This window comes from Sapajus apella, unplaced genomic scaffold, assembly GCF_009761245.1.
Source record: "Sapajus apella isolate SASKATOON/1434 unplaced genomic scaffold, GSC_monkey_1.0 scaffold297, whole genome shotgun sequence".
NCBI lineage: Eukaryota > Metazoa > Chordata > Mammalia > Primates > Cebidae > Sapajus > Sapajus apella.
In genome coordinates, this window is record NW_022437237.1 from 67,765 (window position 1) to 89,435 (window position 21,671).

General features: G+C 33.3%; 1 protein-coding gene and 1 pseudogene across 2 annotated transcripts; both read right to left on the reverse strand.

Annotated features, from left to right (window-relative positions):
* Nucleotides 1–5,948: 5,948 nt before the first annotated feature.
* Nucleotides 5,949–6,811, reverse strand: LOC116545596. The gene has a single exon (XM_032272133.1). The coding sequence runs from the start codon at nt 6,809–6,811 to the stop codon at nt 6,161–6,163; it is 651 nt and encodes a 216-aa protein (XP_032128024.1). The 3' UTR covers nt 5,949–6,160.
* LOC116545597 lies at nt 6,808–7,233 on the reverse strand (annotated as a pseudogene). Its single transcript, XR_004266369.1, has one exon. The product of XR_004266369.1 is annotated as a heterogeneous nuclear ribonucleoprotein D-like pseudogene (transcript).
* Nucleotides 7,234–21,671: the final 14,438 nt, after the last annotated feature.

Below are 21,671 nucleotides of genomic sequence, written 5' to 3' on the forward strand. Positions count from 1 at the left end.
CTGATGTCTTATTTTTTAAAAAGATTAACTATAACATTGGTTCCTCAATTCAGAGAACCTATGTGTTACCCTTCAGGGAGTAAATATCTAATCTTCTCTATCCAGGATTCTCTGCAGAGCCTAGCCTTATAAAATATAAAGACGATCTGGGGATCTTACTGCCTCCTAACTGGATCTTCCACCTACTCTTCTAGTTTTAGCATTTATATTATCTCTATTTCTATAAGTATCCATTACTTGTAAATTTATTAGGTTTGGGAAGTGGACTTTCCTCACCTTTATCTTACAAGTTAGAGTTATGGAGGCTGTCAAATCACTAACTACTTGAACACCTTTCTTTCCATCTTCTTTTGTCAATATTTTTTCCAATTTTCTTTGTGCTTTGGGCTCATGAATTTAAACAAAAATTCTTTTAATGTAATTTTAGTAATATTTTAGTTAAGTTTCAGGAAGGAATGGCTATAAATGCAAACAGTGTTATACTCTTAATTTTAAGTTCCTTTGAATACATTTAACATAAATTGGATGCTTAGTATATTCTTGTTTCTGTGTTATGCATTCTTCCATTTAAACATCTACCAGGGTCAGGTGGTATTATCAATTCCCATGGAAAAACGTTCTTAGAGAGATTTGCCAAAGTCTGTACCACTTCTCAAGTTTTGAGCCCAGACCCACATTTAGAGCAAATATTTTAACATTAAGTACTCTTTGTTTTATTTCTAAGACCAATGTATGTTAAGATATTGTATTGTCTCTACAGGATTCAATGCAGGCAAAATATTTATAATTTTGTAATTGCTAAATATTATCTAATTTAGGAAAACTATAGTAATAATATGAATTAATATGTGTGTGATTATCACTATCTATGTGATTGAAATATTTTATAAGACATGGACAATTTGAAACCATCTAAATAATTTTTAGGACAAAACTTTCTTAAGTTTTAAACTCCAGCTCCTAAACTTATTTTATAATGTTACACCAATAATAAAGAATAAAAAGGAATCCCATGCTACATTGTCAAAAAACAATTTATTCTGTATAAAAACAAATGGTAAGTAAAAGTAACAGTTACATACTTCTTTGTTTCTAGCATATCTAGCACATGGTAGAAATTTAATGGTTACTTACTGAATGTTAAGTGAAAAGTGATAATTAAATCCTGGTACATGATTAGTTTCCCTGCAACTTCCATTTAATTTTCTCTTCCATGGATTCTTCTGTTTCTTTCTCTTTTTAAAACTCTTCTAGTTTATCATTACTTATTTTCAGAGCTTTTACAAAATCTTCCTAAATGGTTTCCCCTCCACTTGCTATTACCCATTCTAATATGGCTGTGTGACTTACAGAGCTGTAGACTTAATAAAGAATAAAGTTCACTTTGGGAGGCCAAGGTGTGTGAATCATGAGGTCAGGAGATCCAGGCCAACATGGTGAAACCCAGTCTTTACTAAAACGACAAAAATTAGCTGGATATGGTGGTGCATGCCTCTGATCCCAGCTACTCTGGAGGATGAGGCAGGAGAATCACTTGAATCCAGGAAGTGGAGTTTGCAGTGATCTGAGATCGTGCCACTGTACACCAGCCTGGCGACAAAACGACATTCCATCTCAGTCAATCAATCAATCAATCAAAGTTGTTGGATTAACATGATATATTACTGTGTATAAAAAATAACACTTTTGGTTTGTAAAAATATTGTCTTCACTGTCTCATTAAAAAAATTCTTATATCCCTAAAAGAGACAGACAACAAGTATTAATATTTACTAGTAAACAAATTTTGGAAAATTAAATCCTCACTAACATATCCATGGCTCATGAGTGACAAAGCAAGCACTTGAATGCAGATACCCTGATACCCAGTTCTGTTCTCTAAATGATACACTGAAATAATATTCCTATTCTAGACTCTTAGAAACCTTGTGCCTAAAACCTTCAGGCAAAGAAATCTCTTCATCTGCCATAAATGGCTCTTCACAACGATCTTGCATTCCATTCTAATTTCTCATTCTTTCATTATCCCTTTGGTTGTACATCAATACCTTAAATATACAATTTTTAGTCCCATATTTTAAATTTTCTCTCATGAGACAACTTATCTGGAAAATTCATCTTTCTTATTTTTCCTTGTATAGGTGCTGGTCAGTTACACAGACCCCTTTTTGTCATTCTCCATTGGCCCTAGGTTTTATAAACTACTTGAATTTTATTTCTAAAACATATAGTGGTCAGATAAATATTTTATAGCAAATATAGAGGCATTAAAAATGCTGACATAGGTTTATAACCAATTTGGATGGATATATAAAGAAAATTCGTGTTTCTTTTCATTTGTGGAATACATGTTGAGGGAGACTACTTATAGGAACAATAGCAGATCCACAAGATCAAATAGCTTACACTTATAAAACTGTTTAAAATTGGTATGGATTATGACCCCCTAAGCTGCATAACATCTCATTACAATCAGTGTGAGTCATGTTACAAAAACAAGTCTCCATTGTTACATGAATTATGATTTTTTTACTTGAATTCAGACACCATTTCAAAAACATGATTTCAAGTAACAAAAATAATACATAATAAATACACACACATATATATATATGTGTATATATATGTATACATATATATATATATATTTAACCCTAAATATTCTAATATTCGAAGTCACAAGAAGTCTGATTTTAATTTTCAGTTTTCAAGTGTATTGTTTAGGTCATTAAATAACTTAATGAGTTTCCACTGTTTATGAAATACTGCTTCCTAGTAAAGGAAACCCCCCAATAGAACACAGTATGATTTCCGACTTCAGGAACTTTTGGAATTATTAAGTAGAAGAGAATTAGACAAGTTCATAAATAACTATAAATAAGGCAGAATGTAATTAATATTTTACAGAGCGACAAAGCATATATTCTGAGACAATGGAGAAATCACTTTTGGCTCTGAGAGTCAGGCAAAGAGAAAAGATTAGACCTGAATTGTATGTGCTAAAGAGAGCAAAACAATCTATGTAACTAGAAAAAGTGTTAGGTACTGGAGGGAAAAGGGAACACATGGATTTTGAAAGATACTCAAACGAAGGTCATGGAGTGTTCAAATGTTTCCAGCAGACCAAAGATACTATAGTGTGTAGAGTAGAAAAATTATTTGAGGAAGTAACAAAATTTTAAAAATAAATCTAACAATACTATCCAAGGTGTATGGGAAGGGAAAAAACATTAGCAGTCATTCTAGCTTGGAACCTTAGCAAACCTAGGTATACACTCATATATCAACTGCTCTTTAGGTAAACATTTGTTGTTTTCAGGGTAAATGAAAGTTAAATGGTTCAACTCTATTGTGTGATGTCTCAGGGTGGTATTGAAGCCAAGGTTATCATAGCTAAAAACCTAAATATACGGACCTTTTCAAGTTTTTAACTAAGTGAAGTCTCTGAACTGCATTTTTCATGCATTTATTTCATATTTCTTGCTTTCCTGCCCTGCCCAGGCATGGAGGTAACAGTGAGGACAATGACATTGTTCTTTCTCTCCTCCAGCGGGAAGCAAATGTTATGTAGGGTCACAGCAGGGCAATGTACCTTATTTCCCGAAAACTTTTTCCTAACTCCTAATTTAAACACACTAATTACCTTAAAAGAGAAATTTCTGCTGAAAATATGATAATAAATGCATTCTGTCCTGTGCATTAGAGCAAGGCGCTTTTAAAAAATGTTATGCCTTTATGTAAGGGAAAAGAGTTGGAGGTTTGCTATATTAGGGAGAATATGTGCTAGCTTTATTTGAGACTTCATTCCTCACACAGTATAATTCTCTAACGGCAGAACAGGAAGTTTCTTTTTGGTGTTTTCACGTATGCATCTCAAAACCAACTTTCTTTTCAAGATACTGATAAGGTAACTTGTAGATTGACAAATACATTCAACTTTTTAGGAAAACGTTTTTAAGTAGTTCTCATTTTAAAGCCAACATTTTGAAATAAAATGTACTACGAGTTATTTTTTAAGGACAATCCTTGGAAATGTTAGTTTCTTGATTACATCAGTTCTTGACTAAATTTTACAATTTCTGAGAGTGAGATTGGCATATGCATATCTTCCTTGTCATCTTTTTATTCAAATAATAACAAAGATCATAAGGAAACATGAATCCTGTGACAGGTGACATTCTCACTTATATGTTTGTATGTATCTCTTACTCTTTGGCTTATTATAAGTGAACTACGTAAGACAGAGGAGTTTCATACTGGTTATTAAAATTTTCTTCATAGTCATCTTATCAAAAGCCAAGACTCCTCATGTGCTCCCCTCACATTTTGGGGGGGAAGTTATTTGTGTTTGTGTGCATGTGTGCGTGTGTGCGCATGTGTGTGTGTGTGTGTGTGTGTGTGTGTGTGTGTGTAATAAATGGATCATATTACAAAGTTTTTACTCCACCGAAGTAGTCTTTTGGAATGAATAAGGTTGAAAATGAATATATACAGTGGGAATCTCTAAGACTTAAGGAAAAAAATCTCTGCTTAAAATTTAGATTAGCGGTAGGGATGATGGTCATATTTTCTAGTAGATTACACAGAATTTTTTTTTTAATTATTCTTACAGAATTTAAGAACTTAAGAAGTTACCTAAGAGCAACAACTCCATATGAAAATCCAGCATGCATTTTAGGATCTCATTGTCCACATGACATGTACAATTTTCTTGCTTCACAGGGAATATGCCATCATGTAAACTCAACCTACATGTAAAGTTGTTTTCTCTGGCTTGGCCATATGTAGCCTTTTTAAGGTGATATGTGGCCTTGAAATTGAAATATATTTTCATTTAGTTCCCAAAGACTGCAGTAATGAACACATTTCCAATGTGCTAGTTAAAGAAAATGGGCACAAGTGGTCACTGAAATATACTATGGAAAAAGGAGAAAATAATTAAGACATATTTAGGAAAGCATTTAATTATTTATCAAAGATTGATTTGGTGGAATAACAATGTTGTAAAATTGCAAATAATATGATTGTTTATTATTTTCATAGAATGTATGTTGTAGAAAAATGCTGGACCTGGTATAAATTCGAATCTGCTTTGCAATGTGAACTCTAAAACTATTTTTCTTTGAAATAGAGTTCCTCCTGAAGTGATTAATTATAAATGAATTTTCAGTTACCACATTTTTATGCTATTTTAGGTGTCAAAGGAGAAGGAAATATTTGACAACTGAGTCCAAATTTCTGTGAATAAAAATAATGTCCAAATGAAACATTTGCATTTCAACATTGTCCAATTATGTCATAGCATGACCTTCCTTGGAATAATACATATAAATAAGATTTCTTGCTATTCTTATGTAGTAAAATATTAGTAGAAATGATTAATCAGGTCTTAATCTAAAGTGCTTTAATCTCTAAAGGTAAAATGCAAATCATTAATTCCTATCAAATAGACTTCAATTTGGTTGTTTAAATCTAAAAGTGATTATTTTTAAAGTTTGCATTTTCTCTGTGGCAATTATAGTGAAATACAACAATATATTGTTGCATTTTATTGTTTCAGAGAGATTAATATTTTTCAAGAAAGGGCATTCTAGATATCAGAATTTAATTTTTTATTACGTTTTTCTGTTTGTTTAAAGCCACTACACAGTGATATGACATTGGATTACCAGAGAACGATGGCACAAAGCATTTAAGAATGTTAGATATAATTATTTCATAATATATTTCTAAATTAAGCATAGAGATGAACAAAAATAGTGTGTTACTGGACAAACTATGGATTCATTAGTCTATTTCTCAAAGTGCCTGCTTATATTATGATAAAATATTTTTTATTTTGATAGGTGTCTAAAATTAGAGCACTAGTTTCAGTGTTTTGCATTTGTAAGTACCATCAGAATTATATTAAACTTTATAAAATATGCTTTGCTTTTTTTTTTTTTTTAGCAATCATATAAGGAAACAATGATTTGAAGTTTAACATGAAATCATACAAATAAAATATGTATAAACAATTCCACATTGAGTCATAACACAAATAGCAAAGGACAAAGTAAAAACAAAGAAAACTAATTGGCAGCTCTATACAGTTGGACACAATTGTGTCTTGTACACTAGAAAGTCTTTTACAAAATAATCATCTTAGATCAACAGAAGACTAATCTTCAATGTCGTCCTGAAAGATGGGTTGCTTTAACATCTCCTCTTGTTTTCTACAATGTTCTCCTTTTCCATGGCTAGTAATTGTTTTGGTGATTGCCACCCCCTTGAGATGCCTTGCCATAAGTGCTCTGTTGGCCACTGTAGTCTGCATATCCCTGTCCATATTCATAGTTCCCATAGTTATACACAGTATAATCATATCCACCATAGCCACTATAGTTTTAATCACCACCATAGGCACTATTGTAATTTCCATATCCTTGACCATAATAGTTATTAAATCCTTGGTTCCAGTTTTGGCCCTGACCTCGGCCACCAGCTGCAGCACCTCTTCCACGTTTTGTTGTTGCTGTTGCTGCCTATATACCTCTTTGGGTTGTGCAACTTTGATTTCACACTTCCCAGAAGCAATTTGATGATATCTGCTTTCTAACAATTTTTTTACTGGCTCCTCATCGGTATATGTGATAAAACAAAGTCCTCTTCTTTCATTTGTTTTTGTATCCATGGGAAGTTCAATGTTTTCAATTCCAAAGCCTCCAAAATATTCTTTAATTTGTTCTTCAGAAGTATTCAGGCTCAATCCACCCACAAACACTTTTTTGGGAGGTTCTTTCCCTTTTTTTTTTTTTTTCTTAAATTTCATTTTAAAGCTTTGGCCCTTTTGGGATCTATCAATTTGCCATCCAGTTTGTGTTCTTTCAGTTCCAAAACCTTATCAACACTAGAAGCATGTTTGAAATGCACAAATCCAAATCCTCTTGATCTCTCAGTGACTGGATCTGTTTCAATTGTGCAGTCTACAACTTCCCCAAATCGAGACAGATATTCCGTCAGATCTTTTTTGCTTGTATCCCAGCTCAAGCCTCCAATAAACATTTTACCGTCATCCTGCTGATTCTTGCTCGCATTGATCTTGGATCCCTTTGCGAATTCCCCTGTGTTGCTGTACTCGTTCATGTCCTCCATGGTGGCGGAGCTGTCTGCAGGCGGGTGCTGGGGCGCAGTCCGGGTGGCTGCAGCAGCGGCGGCGGAGCGTTGTATGGAGCTGGATTTAGAATGGCGGCGGAAGAGTGCTTTGCTATTTTTAAAAAGAAATTATTTTTCCTTGATTTCTTTACTTTTTTCCTTCCATTTTTTTAGGGTGTATTTGGAGAGAAGAATTGAACAGGCAAATTCCTAAATGACAATATGTCTTCAATTTATGACTATTTTCTTCAAGATCAATAGTAGGGAGATCGCATTTTATCACACTTTGCTTTATTGCTCTGTGCAGATGTGCTTTTTGCGTGTTGAAGGCTTATGGCAATACTTCATTGGGCAAGTCTGTTGGCACCATTTTTCCAACAGCATGTGCTCACTTTGTGTACCTTTGTCACTTTTTGATAATTCTTGCAATATTTCAGACTTCGTTCTTATTATTATATCTGTTATGGTGACCCGCCATCAATGATTTTTGATCTTACTATTGTGGCACAATCTCGGCTCACTGCAACCTCCGCCTCCCCAGTTTAATTCTTGTGCCTCAGCCTCTCTAGTAGCTAGGATTACACGTATCTGCCACTACACCCGGCTAATTTTTATATTTTTAGTAGAGAGGGTTTTGCCATGCTGGTCAGGCTGGTCTTGAACTCCTGACCTCAGATAATCCGCCCTTCTTGGCCTCCCAAAGTGCTGCGATTACAGGTGTGAGTCACCGCACCTGGTCAAACTTTTATATGCACTGGAAAAACAGATACTCCTGTGTCTCATTTTTTAGAGGTGGTCTGGAACAGAAGCTGTAATATCCCCAGGTATGCCTGTATTCAGTTTTGAGAACTTTGGGAAACTTTTACATTTCTCATTTTAGATGTTTAGCAAAACAAGAAAATCTTACTTCTCAAAACATCAAAACTTATTCATTGTTTTTCAGATATGGTGACTGATTTTTACTTCAAGAAGAATTCTCATGTTACTCATAGCCCATTTATTTAAGGGGCATACTGTGTGATAACTCTGTTTACATCAGATATGTATGGATCTTGGCATGATTCACTGGAGTCTTGTAGTTTTTCTAAATGTCACTATGGTGAATACTTGACGATGATGATGATGATCAGCATATTTCCAATATGGTGTATTTGTAATAGTCTGTAATTTACCCCAAATTCTTTTTTTTTTTAGTATCTTAGTAGAAATTTTGGGGGCATTGTAATGAATTTCAGAAAGTCAAATACCACAAACACACATTAGCTGTTGGCTGATAACTTATAGACATTTTTATATCTAGCATTCCCTTTAATGTATCATTGAGCTGAAATTATTGTATGCTGTTCTCTCATGTTCTGAAGGCTACATGTTGTTTTACTTAAAAGCATTTTTACAAAGCTAGCGTGCTTTCTTAACTGTAGCCCTTTATCCATTTGGAAATTATATACATTTAAGCTAATAGATTATTATTAAAAGTGACTACCTCCAACTTTTCCATTATCAATACTTTTGCAACCTAAAACATTTGAAGCTGCCTCACTAAAATGATTACCATTGGCAATTTTCTCTTTATTTGTGTTAAAAAACCCCGAAATTTCTGTCAGCAGGAATGAAGTTACCTCTGAGAATTGATATATTAGACCTAAGGCAATGTTTCATGACTTTTACTTGAAAACCGATAGTCACGCCGGGCGCGGTGGCTCAAGCCTGTAATCCCAGCACTTTGGGAGGCCGAGGCGGGTGGATCACGAGGTCAAGAGATCGAGACCATCCTGGTCAACATGGTGAAACCTCGTCTCTACTAAAAATACAAAAAATCAGCTGGGCATGGTGGCGCATGCCTGTAATCCCAGCTACTCAGGAGGCTGAGGCAGCAGAATTGCCTGAACCCAGGAGGTGGAGGTTGCAGTGAGCCGAGATCGTGCCATTGCACTCCAGCCTGGGTAAAATGAGTGAAACTCCGTCTCCAAAAAAAAAAAAAAAAAAAAAAAAAAAAGAAAACAGATAGTCACTGCCAAGATAACAGTGGTTTGCTATAGGGAATATTGTGCAGTTTTCAGAATCATTCTTATTTAATTCTTTCTATTTGCGCAAGGAGTTGTATCCATTCCAATGAAAATGGCATTCTTTCATTGCTGAAATTATATTTTTAATAATATCAACAGGAAATTAGTAAATTCCAGGCCTTTCACCATACCACAAATTAGCTCTTTGTTCTCTATCACTTAAATTATTTTTTTAATCTTCATCTAATTCAGTTTGCTGTGTGTGTAATTTAACTGCTTCACTTCTTTTTCTATTGTTTTAAATTCCCTTATATTATTTCCCTCTTCCATCCAAAAGATCCCATGTTAATACCAGCTGTGTATTCTTATGTACTTTTTCCCTAATTTTTGAAATTATACCATATATAGATACCTACGCTTATATACTTATGCAAATAAAAACTGTGGATTATTTTGTCCCCCATTTTACCATCTCTAATTTTCTCATTCAAGAAATACCTTATACAAATGTAGTCAAGTGACTGGCATTTTTCCTTTTAATAGTATATATATATATGTGGAGATATGTATGTATAGTGGATATATACACACATATATATAGTGGATGGTATATACCATGTTTTATTAATTCCCTTATTGATTAGAAATTACCTTTATTCTAGTTTATTTCTACTCTAAGTTATGCTAAGCTAAATATTTCCATATGGTTACTTTATTCTTGTTTGTTAGAGTTAGTTCCAAGTTTTTAACACAATATTCAGGATTGAATGATAAAATAGAGAATTCAGGTAATTATTCAGATTACTTATGTAAACTGTTTCAATTAGGTAAATTGTTTAGGGCTTATTTCTCATATATTTTTAATGCTTTACAACTTAGAATATTAAACTTTTTTCTGTATATCACAATGTAGAACAGAGATATACTTAGGGTGTATTATATGAAGTATGACATGATTTTGAAATAAAGAGGATAAGCTTATTTCAAATCTAAAACTTTAATAAATATTGAGAAATTAATGGAGAACAATTAGTTCAGAACTGTTTACATTGCTCACTTATGGGATTTAATCCAGCGGAAAACTTTTTTGTTGTTTTGAGACTGGAGCTTGCTCTGTTGCCCAGGTTGGAGTGCAGGAGTGCAATCACAGCTCACTGAAGCCTCAACTGCCCAGGTTCAAGTGATTCTCCCATCTCAGCCTCCTGTATCTGGGACCATAGGTGCTTGCCACCACATTTTTTTTTTTTTTTTTTTTGTAGAGATGGGATCTCACCATTTTGCCCAGGCTGGTCTTGAACTCCTGGGCTCAAGTGATTCTCTGGTCTTGGCCTCCCTAAGTGTTGTGATTATAGGCATGAGTCACCATGCCCAGCCGGATTTTTAAACTAACTTTCTCTGTGGACCCATAGTCTCAAAATCCTGGTAATGTAATTCTATTCTCTGTAGGCCTCCAGTACTCTGATTGTAAGATTTCCATAACAAAATTGGGACTACTTTTCTGCTTTTCATTTATAACTTCTAGCATGTTTGTTAATATCATTCTTTATCCAGTGACTGTACAAATCAATGACTAAAGTGAGAAACATTCAGATATAAACTGGAGTAGATAACTAATATTTATTCACCTTTGTAATTTTTTAATAGTGATTGCTACATAATTTAATGTTTTTTGCCTAAGAATAGGTCTATAAATTGATTGAATTAACTTTGGCCTCTGACAATGGGAAGGGACAAGAAGCAACGGATTTCATAGAGAAAACCTTAATAAAAGCAAAATAAGAAAAAAAGGATTATTAATATTATTAACAAAACAATTGGCAAAAGCACACATTTATCTACTTGTCTTTTCTAAATGCAATTAAAACTAGAGTAAAAAAATAAAAAAGCAAACACAAACAAAAAGACAAGAAGAACAAATGAAACATAACAACAATTTGGAAAGACAGCAGGTAAAATTATCAATCAATGCAGACATTTTCTGACATGTATAGTCACCAAATATTTAATCTGGTATACCTTTCTTTGAAAGCTGTTGTAGAATGTGTATCCAGTAAATGAAAGACATAAAACAAAGAAGAGGAAGGCACAATTTTCAGGATATAAGAGACTCTCGTATAATGCATATAAATAACCAACATTTTGTTTCAAGATGAAAGTTTTACATCAGACTTAGAAAAGTCCTAGTCCAGATCAAAGAAGAAGTCTCGGAGATATGAAAAGGAGGTCTTCTGAAGAAAAATGGCTTTGATAGATTAAATGATGCCTAAACATCTGGAATATAATTTTACGTTTAACTGATGGAGCATTTATAAAGAATTAAAGACAGGTACATAGAAAGTAAACTAAGTGAAAAAATAGTTTTTAATAACAGGAATCACAAAAGTACAAGAAAGTAAACAACATCATAGTACAGTACTTGTCTCTGCAATGAACAATAAAACTTAACATATAAAAATACTGAATGTATGCAAAAAGAACTATGGGTATTTAACTTAACAGATTGTCTAAAATTAGTAAAGACCAGTGAGGTATGAGCACATTATTTATGAACACAAAGACTAACCCATAAAAAAATTTCTTTAGAAGTTGAAAACAAATAGTTTTGCAGAGCAGGAGTTTGTTTTTGTTTTTAGGGTAAGGAGTGGGACATTAGTGAATGATAGGTTTTTGGTAAGAGATTTCTAATAATATATACTTTTTGAAAAACACTATAAGCATGTATAACATTGATAAAAGTAAGCATTCATTTAAATAATGGCTGGTGATAGAATATATATTTTTCTCCTAATATTGTCTGGAAACCAAAATAGTAATTATCAACAAATATGAAATTATTGATAAACATTTGCATAGTTGCAAGTTGAAGAAGAGATTAAAAATCAATTTGTTACCCCCCAAAGAATCTATTTGTCTTGACTCTTTTGTAAAACTTTTATTTCTTACTTGTCTCTCATACTGTGACTGTTTTTTCAATAGACTAGTAACTCTAACATAAAGTTTTTGGCTTTGATCATCCATTTTGGACTCTCCCTCTCTCTCTCTCTTGCTCGCTCTCTCTCTCTGTGTGTGTGTGTGTGTGTGTATGTGTGTGTGTGTGTGTGTGTGTGTGTGTGTGTGTGTCTGTCTCTCTCTGTCTCTGCCCCTCTCTCTCTCTCTCTCTTCCATCTTTTTCTTTGTTTTCCTCTTTTTTCTTTTTTTCTTGAGACAGAGTCTCACTCTGTCGCCAGGCTGGAGTGCTGTGGCACAATCTCACCTCACTGCAACATCCACCCCCCAGATTCAAGCGATTTCCCTGCCTCAGCCTCCTGAGTAGCTGGGACTACAGGTGCGTGCCACCGCAGCTAATTATTAGCCCTGGTAAAAATTAGCCCGGCTAATTTTTTTTTTTTTTTTTTTGAGATCGAGTCTTCCTCTGTCGCCGGGCTGGAGTACAGTGGCACAATCTCGGCTCACTGCAACCTCCGCCTCCCGGGTTCAAGCGATTCTTCCGCCTCAGCCTCCCAAGTAGCTGAGACTACAGGCGCGTGCCACCACACCCGGCTAATTTTTGTATTTTTAGTTGAGACGGGGTTTCACCATGTTGGCCAGGATGGTCTCTATTTCCTGACCTCGTGATATGCCCTCCTCGGCTTCTGAAAGTGCTGGGATTACAGGCTTGAGCCACCGTGCCCGGCCTTGGAAATATTTTTTAAATTAAATTTTATTGTTTTATATTTGTTCATGTTGTCTCCCCAGTGAGATTTCAAGTTTCTTCCTTTGTATCGTCCTTTATAGCTCCACCTATGCTAAATTTGTAGGTGGGGTTCATTCCATATTTATCATGTTTAATATTTTCTGTTTCTTATGTAGTACATTCTGTGTTTGAATATGAGTCCTCTGAAGCCAGCACATATTTTACAGCATTTCCTGGGTACTAGGGGAACTTCGTAATTGTTGAAAATTAACAAAATTTAATGCACTGCAAAGCTGGTCTGGTGCCAAAGCACTGAAAGCAGACCGTTAGTACCTTTTCACTCCATTAACCATAATCGAATAGAACCATTATTCATCAAAGAAAACCATGCTGAAAATAGATTAAAGATACAACGCTTATGTACACAGGGTAGTATCATTTCATATATCTAAATTGCTGAAAAAGAGATCTACTCAGAAAGAACCTATTAGATGACATGTTTCTAGTTCAGTAAAGCGGGATCTTCTTAGTCAACAGGAACCTTTCATTGAGGCGCATTTCATGCTCATTGAAAGCAGATTTATAACATGTAAAGAGTCTTTTATTAAATAGATTTTCATTTCACTAAAAAAAACAAATTTACAATTTAGGAACAACCCATTGCCTAACATGTTTTCAGCTCACTGAATTACAACTCAGAAGCAACTCATTATCTAACATGTTTCCAGTTCACTGAAAACAGGTTTATAACTCATACATAGCCCATTACCTAACATAGTTCCAGCTCACTGAATATTGATTTAGAATTCATAAATAGCCCATTATCGAACAAATTTTCAGCTCATTGAACAGATTTGCAAATCATAACAACCTATTACCTACTGCATTTCCAGCTCACTGCAAGTAGATTTATAGTATGTAAACAACCTATTATCTCACATGTTTCAGTTCACTGGAGAGTCACACAGAACTGGAAAGAACCCCAAAGGATCAAGGTTCCACTTTGGACAGGAAATAAATAAATAAATAAATAACTGTATTGCATTAAAAACATTTGACCCTAATGTACTATCATATCAATAGCCATAATAGAGTTTTAACCTTTATTATTTTCAAACTGAAAAGTAAAACTTGGAGGAATTAAAAGTATCATAACTGTAGTTTAGTGGATTTTAAGAAATATTTAGGTTATTTTTAGAAATTCAGGATGTGAAAATAAAATTATTAAAAATGATTACTTTTTATGAAAATGTTTCATTTTTATAACCTTATTTCCAAAGATTATTTAATGATTATTCTATTACAATATATAAAACCATTAGAAAACAGACTTTTTTTGAGCGATTAATATGCCAACTTTTGTTAGAAATTGTTAAAACAAATAAGTAACAGAAAAACTTCTTTTTTTATATAATTTAACATTAAATATGTTTCCTAACCATTAATTTATTTTTATATTATCAATGTGAAAAGACTACATTTTTACTTCAAAATATCCAGAAGCTAAACTTTTCTTTTAAATCTTTAATTCTAATTCCTTATTGCTATTTCATTCACTGCTAATCAACTAACATTTGTAAAGACACAATAAAAATGTTTTACTTAAAATAGTGTGGGTTTAAATGTCAAAAACTAAATTTTGCATAATTTATAAGTACATATTAACTTATGAATGTATTATGTTACTTCTAAAATGTTTTATTATGGAAGTTTTCAAATAAGCACAAAAGTAAAGAAAGAAGTTCCATTAACCCTATGGGCCCATGGATCAGTTTCGATTAGCATTGACATACAGCCAATTTTGTTCATCTGTTCAATCCCTCAGCACCAACAATATACAAACACTGTGCCATTGGGTTACTTTGAAACAAATTTTAGGCAACATGTTATTATATTAGTAAATATTTCAGCATTCTGATAAGAGATAAAGGCTCTTTTGTTTTTAAGGCAATCACAGTAATGTGTCATGAGTACATTAAAATAATCCCTTAATACATATAATTTGACTTCTAGCTTACTCATTCCATGTTGTGTTTTTTTATATTTATGAAATATCTATCTGTCATCTATCTATCTATCCATCCATCCATCTATCCAGACCTCTTACTTTTTTTCTCCTTATTTCCAATACCCGCCTATAGTTCATACATATTTGTTAAGTGGAATAATCATTCAGTGTATGATTTAAAATATTATTCAATGTATAAATCCAGGTCTTAGGATGTGAAGTGATGAGAAAATCAGTGAGTTTATGGGCCTCTCTTTCTCTTTTCTCATCAATAGGACAGAATGATTCCCAGTCAATGGAAAATCATGTTTTCTACCAAACTGCCTGTTTCCCTATATTGTGGAGCACAGTTTCCCTTATAATTATAATGGTCAAAATGTAAGTGTAACAATTATAAAATAAAGCAATCAAATAAAATATTTTATGTACTTCTTTGTTTCAAGATACATAACTTTCTTTACCAAAAGGAATGTGTATGTTTCTGATAAAACATTCATGCACATATCATTAGCACAAATGCCTATCAACACTATTATATTTCACAGGATAAAAACATTTTGAGGTATATGTAGAGGCTCTGTAAAATATTTTGAACTTAAAATATAATAAGAGAAGGAAAATATGTCCATTTTTAACAGCCTATTTTGTGATATATTGATGAAACTTATTATCTTGCTTCTGATTATGCTACTGCCAATTATTTTAAATAAAATTGACCCTAGTTAACTGTTACAAGAGCATTTAGTTTGCCATTTCTCTCAAATTTACATGCTTTTGTTGTTTTGTCGGTAACGTTGGCTTTTTTAATTTTCTGCTTCTGCATGTGTTTCTCTATCCCCATTACTGTTCCCCAAATGTAGTTACGCTTTTTTTTTTTTTTTTTTTGAGATGGTATCTCGCTCTTGTCACCCAGGCTGGAGTGCAGTGTTGTGCTCTTGGCTCACTGCACCCCTGCCTTCTGGGTTCAAGCAATTCTCCTGCCTCAGCCTCCCAAGTAGCTGGGATTACAGGCACCTGCTACCACACACAAGTAATTTTTGTAATTTTAGTAGAGAAGGGGTTTCACCAAGTTGGCCAGGCTGGTCTCGAACTCCTGATCTCAGATTATCTGCCTACCTCAGCCTCCCAAAGTGCTGGGATTACAAGCATGAGCCACCACGCCCAGCCATAGTTAAACCCTTAAAGATAGCTTCTTTAGCATATTTATCTCCATACATGTATATATATAAATAACGTAATACCCCCATTTCTTTATAATTATGATTGCATATATTATCATAGACATTTAAATATGAAAAAAATTGTTTTCTTACATAGCTTGCAGACTTTTCAGCCCAGTACCTATTTTCTATCATATCATCATATTCAATTTCATAATCACTCTTTATGTTATTATTATCACATAAATATTAATGATTGTTAAACCATCTAGTATATTTTATGCCTATATTTCTTTTTTTATACAACTTTCTAGCTTGTCTCCACGGATTCAATAATTACCTCTTTTGTTCTCCTTTGCTTATAGTACCTATCACTACTACAGCATCACATTCCCTTAAGAGATATGTATGTCTCCTCTCAGGACTTCCCCTTAAATAGTCAAGGAAGTAAACTTTTTGTGATTTGTCATTTCTGAGAAGTGTCTATTTTCTATCTTTTTGCCTTATTGTTGTATAGTTTGGAAGGTTTCCTTGAATTTATCTTCCATCTTACTATTGAATTAGAACTTTCTACCACTACGTTTTAATTTCTTAGGACTCTTTGGAGGATATTTCATTAGCATTCTATATTGTTTTATAATGTTATATGTTTCCTATTTACTCTCTATTTTCTTGATGTTGCTTATTAATATTTCATTCTTTTGGTCTGGATATTTCTTGTTGGAGATAGTCCTCAAATGTATAATGCTTCTTATCTTGCTTAGATTTTGTAAATATTTATATTAAGGTTTCTTTTGTATTTATTTTAAAGTTAATTTAAGACTAGCTTTTGACATTTACATCAAGTTTGTATTACTATTTTCAACATTTTTAAAGTAACATTTACAACTGGTTTTAGTAATCTCACAAACTAATCTATACCTATTTTTTTCCATTATCAAGTTACCCTGATAGATTCATTTTTAGTTGGATTGGCATGTTTTCAATTAAATATGGTACTCAAACAGTTTATTGTTGTTCCTTTGGAAGTGGCAATATTGTTAAGTTTTTTGCACATGAAAGGAAACTTTCATGATTCTATTTTTTTTCTTTTCCAATCTTTGTCTCCCAAAACTCAATTTATAACACAAATTTTTTCTAAAACTTGGTGCTATACAGGAGTGTGAAGTCAGTGAGATTATTTTCTTTGTAGATAGCTTCAGTTTCCTGTCTTGAGCTCACATTAGTGTAGTTATTAAATATTAAAAGTATCCAGAATAGGTCTAAAAATTGGCCTTCTCACTAATGATTCCCATAATATGCTGTTTTTTAACTTTTCTTGTGCAATGTTTTCACTAGTTAGGTAGAGTCAAAAAATTATCTCTGTTGATAATTGCCTTTATTCTAGTGCATTTAGTCATTTTATAATTCAGTAAGCCTCCTGTAATTGTCTGTATTTTCAGTTAAAAATTTATCTTTATGAATTTATCTTGATGCCTGAAATTTGTCTTTCCCATCTATTATTCAATGTTTGAAAATGACAATTGTATTTTTTCACTGTATCAATTATAGATTTTAATTTTGTACTTGCATTATTGGATTTTCTATAATATTTTCTTATCTCCAACATCTCCCTTTTAATCTTAATTGTTGCTTTTTAAAAACATTTTTTCTTTTGGCTTTCTGCTACTTTTGTATAACAGCTTTTAAACTTCTGAATTTTTTTGTTCTATGAACTTTAAATATCAGGCAATTTTCTAATATATTCTCTTGTGCTTATCCATGTTGAAGAAGTATATTTTTTTCCTAAGCCTTTAAGATGAAATTCATTTTTCTTTTTCTGTAGGTAATATGTTCGAACCATGTCATGTTATCTATTTTCCAGTGATATTTCTGTCCTTGAAGGCAAGCCTGTTTTTTGGCAATAATCAAATTACATAATTTGCCTTTGATTCCACTCAATGGCTTCCTCCAATCTTGAGCTCAGAAGTGGGGTGATGTATATGTCTCCTAATCTTATATTCAGTGTTTATGACTCCCTCATGTACTGCAACTATTCTAGGTCATGTGTTATTTTCTCCTAAAATCTAGTTCAATGACATGTTAGTTTTGTGGAATATACACTAAACTACAGTTCTCTCTTTGATTTCTTCCGTCCACCTAGTCATTCTTTGGGGAACTGCATCTTTCTAGATAAAATGAACTTCTGCCCGTTCTCATTTTCTAAACTTACTGCCAGATTGTTTAGGTGTTTCCTGGAATGTTTGAAGGAAAAGAACTATTAAAGGGATTCTGAAGGAAAGAGAATTAAGGTGTTCTTTTCAGAGCAATATTTACATGGTAATGACTTACTGTTTAGCTGTTAATAGGCATTTATTATTTGTAAACTAGGGAAGAGACATGGGGTTAAGAAAATGATACATGCTATCTTTTACCTTAGCATGTTTATTCTGTAACTGTTGCCCTGGCTAAAGTCTCATTGCTTGTTCTGTTTTTCAGTTTAGGTTCATTAACCTTGTGGTTAGAAAATCTCTCTCACTACTGGGAGCAAGTTTGCTAACATTGCTAGAATTTAGTGGTGGCAACAATTTTCACTTTATATTTCCCCTGAGATTTTTGAGTTATTTCAGTGAGAAACACTTCATTGGGGATTTTCATCAGCTTCCATTCAAATAAAGTTCCCCAGTGAGGGCAATCTTTAAAATGATTTAACTCTCGGCTGGGCGTGGTGGCTCATGCCTGTAATCCCAGCACTTTGGGAGGTTGAGGCAGGTAGATCAACTGAAGTCAGGAGTTTGAGGCCAACCTGGCCAAGATGGCGAAACCGCTTCTCTATTAAAAGTACAAAAATTATCAGGGCATGGTGGTGGGTACCTGTAATTCCAGCTACTTAGGGGGCTGAGGCAGGAGAATCGCTTGAACCCAGGAGGTGGAGGTTGCGGTGAGCTGAGATCATGACACTGCACTCTAGCCTGGACAGCAGAGCAAGACTCCTTCTCAAAAAAAAAAGATAGATAGATAGATAGATAGATAGATAGATAGATAAAATGATTTAACTAAACTTTCTCTCCTAGAGTCAGCTGACTTGTCTTCCTCTCTTTGGAATTTTCTAATTAACCTCTGCCCTTCTTTACATTAGAAAAAGTAAAGAATGTAATGAAGTATCTACAAATTAAAAATGTTTTAAATACTGTTGCTTGCCAGTATATTGTTTTGGAAAATTTTATATTTGTACTAAGAAAAATGGTCTCTTTTATAAAGTTTATTTTAAAAATGTATATTTCTTTATGAGTAGAAGTTGAATCCTAAAGAATATATTTCTCAAAATAGAGAAAATTTAGTTTGTTTACAAATGCTTCAGTTATATTAGCTTCATTAAAGTTGATAGAGTAAATTGAGTGACATGTTCCGAGGATTCGTTATATTTTTAGCTCAAATATACCTAATATTTATTATCAAACTGTAACCATCCAGATGTATTATATTATCTTCTTAAGGAGTCAAAAAATGTAAAACTGGTTGAGAGATAAAGCATGTAGCTTTTCTTATTGCTTTAAATTGGTGAACCCTAATTCTTATAGCTTGGTAGATTCACAGGATCTGGAGAGTGGGAGCCAATGTGATTCTGATACTACAGGCAAGAATCCAAACAATGTGGCTTAACTCTAAGTTTTATGGCATTAACATATAACAAAGAGGAAAATCAAGGAAGCAAACTTTAGCAGTGGACGCTTGTCTTATAGCAAAGATACAAAGCAATTGTCTGGAGATTTTGAGAGAAAAGAAATTTTGAGTTTCTAGATCTTTCAACTTCAGAATTAGCCGCAATTCTTTCACTCAGTAGCATGCAACCTGAGGACAATTTGGAGAGAATGTGGGATTGAATGAACACTTCATCTTTTTTCCCTTTGAAAGTGCTATTTGTAGGATATAATTGCCACCATCTGGATAAAGCATAGTGGTGCTAGGGATGAAGAACAGAGAGCAGTCTGCATTTCAGAGCTTTAGAGAATGAAATGGACAGAAATTGATGGCCATTTGACTGTAGTAAATGGAGGAAGGGGATATTTTATGTAACTTTGATTTCTACCTTGAATTAGGTAGGAAATCACTACTGGGTAGAGAATGCCAGAAGACAAACAGTATTGAGAATGTTACCTGAAATGTAGTGTTGGCTATGTTGAATTTTATCTCCCTAGAAAATATCCTGTACTAAAGATATTTAAAAGACAGTTTTAAATATTGGCCTGAATTTCAAAGTGTTGGGGAAACCAAAGTCTAGAGATAAAATCTGATCAGTTCTGCATCCAAAGTATATTTTGGGTTAGTTTATTTCTCTCCCATCCCATTACCAGGATGTTTGTCTGGCTATTCATCATAATCTACATTCTCTAGCTCCTATCTTTAACTCTATAAATTGTGTTTCATACAGCAGCCAGAGTGATATGTTGTGAGAATGGATTATGTCACTTTTCTGCTTAAAGTTTCCACATTGCAATGAAATAAAAAGTTATATGTTGTGATCTGTCTCTAAAGGCCTTGCATCATGTGGCTTTTGGGATCTGAAACCATTCCTGTGCAGTTCTTGAGACTTGAGGCCCATTGGTTTTCTTTCAGTTCTTCAAGCTGTCTTACTTCAGACTGTGACATGTTTAATTTCCTGTACCTGGAAAGATCTTTTCCAGAGATTAACCCTGAACCCTGCCCCACACTCTAGTCCTACTTATCAGTATTTTCTTATCCTTTATATCTCAGCTTAAACATTACTTCTAAAGAATGATCTGATTACTCCACCCCTCCTCATACTCTCCACAGTATTCCACAGCTCAGTACCATGTTTATTTCCCTGATGACACTTAGAAAAATGCGTAATTTTTAAAAAATGTATCTTCTTATTTGTAGTCTAACTTGTCCTGTAGACTAGTTCATGGGGGCAGGAACCACATCTGACTTGTGCCCAGTGCATGGTTAGACTGAATGCTCATCTTCCCCAGGTGCCCAGGATTGCCTTTTCATGCCTGCTGATCTGATTGTTAATAACACTCTTTTCACTCTCAAAAATGTCTTAATTTAAATGATAAATTACATGTCAATTTATGTATAGTAAACAATAACTATTTATTCACTAAATGAGAAGCTCTGACATATAAATGTTATGAAAATGTATCAAAAGTAAGACAATTTGAAGTGCAGTCCTATGGTTCATAAAGGGTAGAAAAGGCTATTTATTCCAGGATTCCTGTGTGTATATGTGAGTGTTTAGTAAAAAATATAATTTTTCTGCAATGTTAGATTATTTTGACATTAAGAGTTTAAGTTTTTAAATAAAGCATCTAAAAGCAGTTTTAAAAAAATAACTTTGCAGACTGTTGATGAATATGGTGTGTTTTGACTTATTACTTCAGAATACTAACTGCATTTAAATGCAAAGAAAAACTAGGGAATTATTTCATTTAATTGTGACACATCTTCCTGTTAGTGTTCAAAGTCCTAGATTTTATTTCTCTAGAATATTAACTTGATTTAACCCTTTCATTTATTTAGAAAATGTCAAGAAACATTGAGAAAGTAATATTTCAATGTATATGTGTTTATATATGCTCACCTACATATATATATATATATATACACATATGTGTAGGTATGTTTCATACCTGAAAAAGTGCACATACATATGTACATATGTCTATTACACACATCTATACAGATAC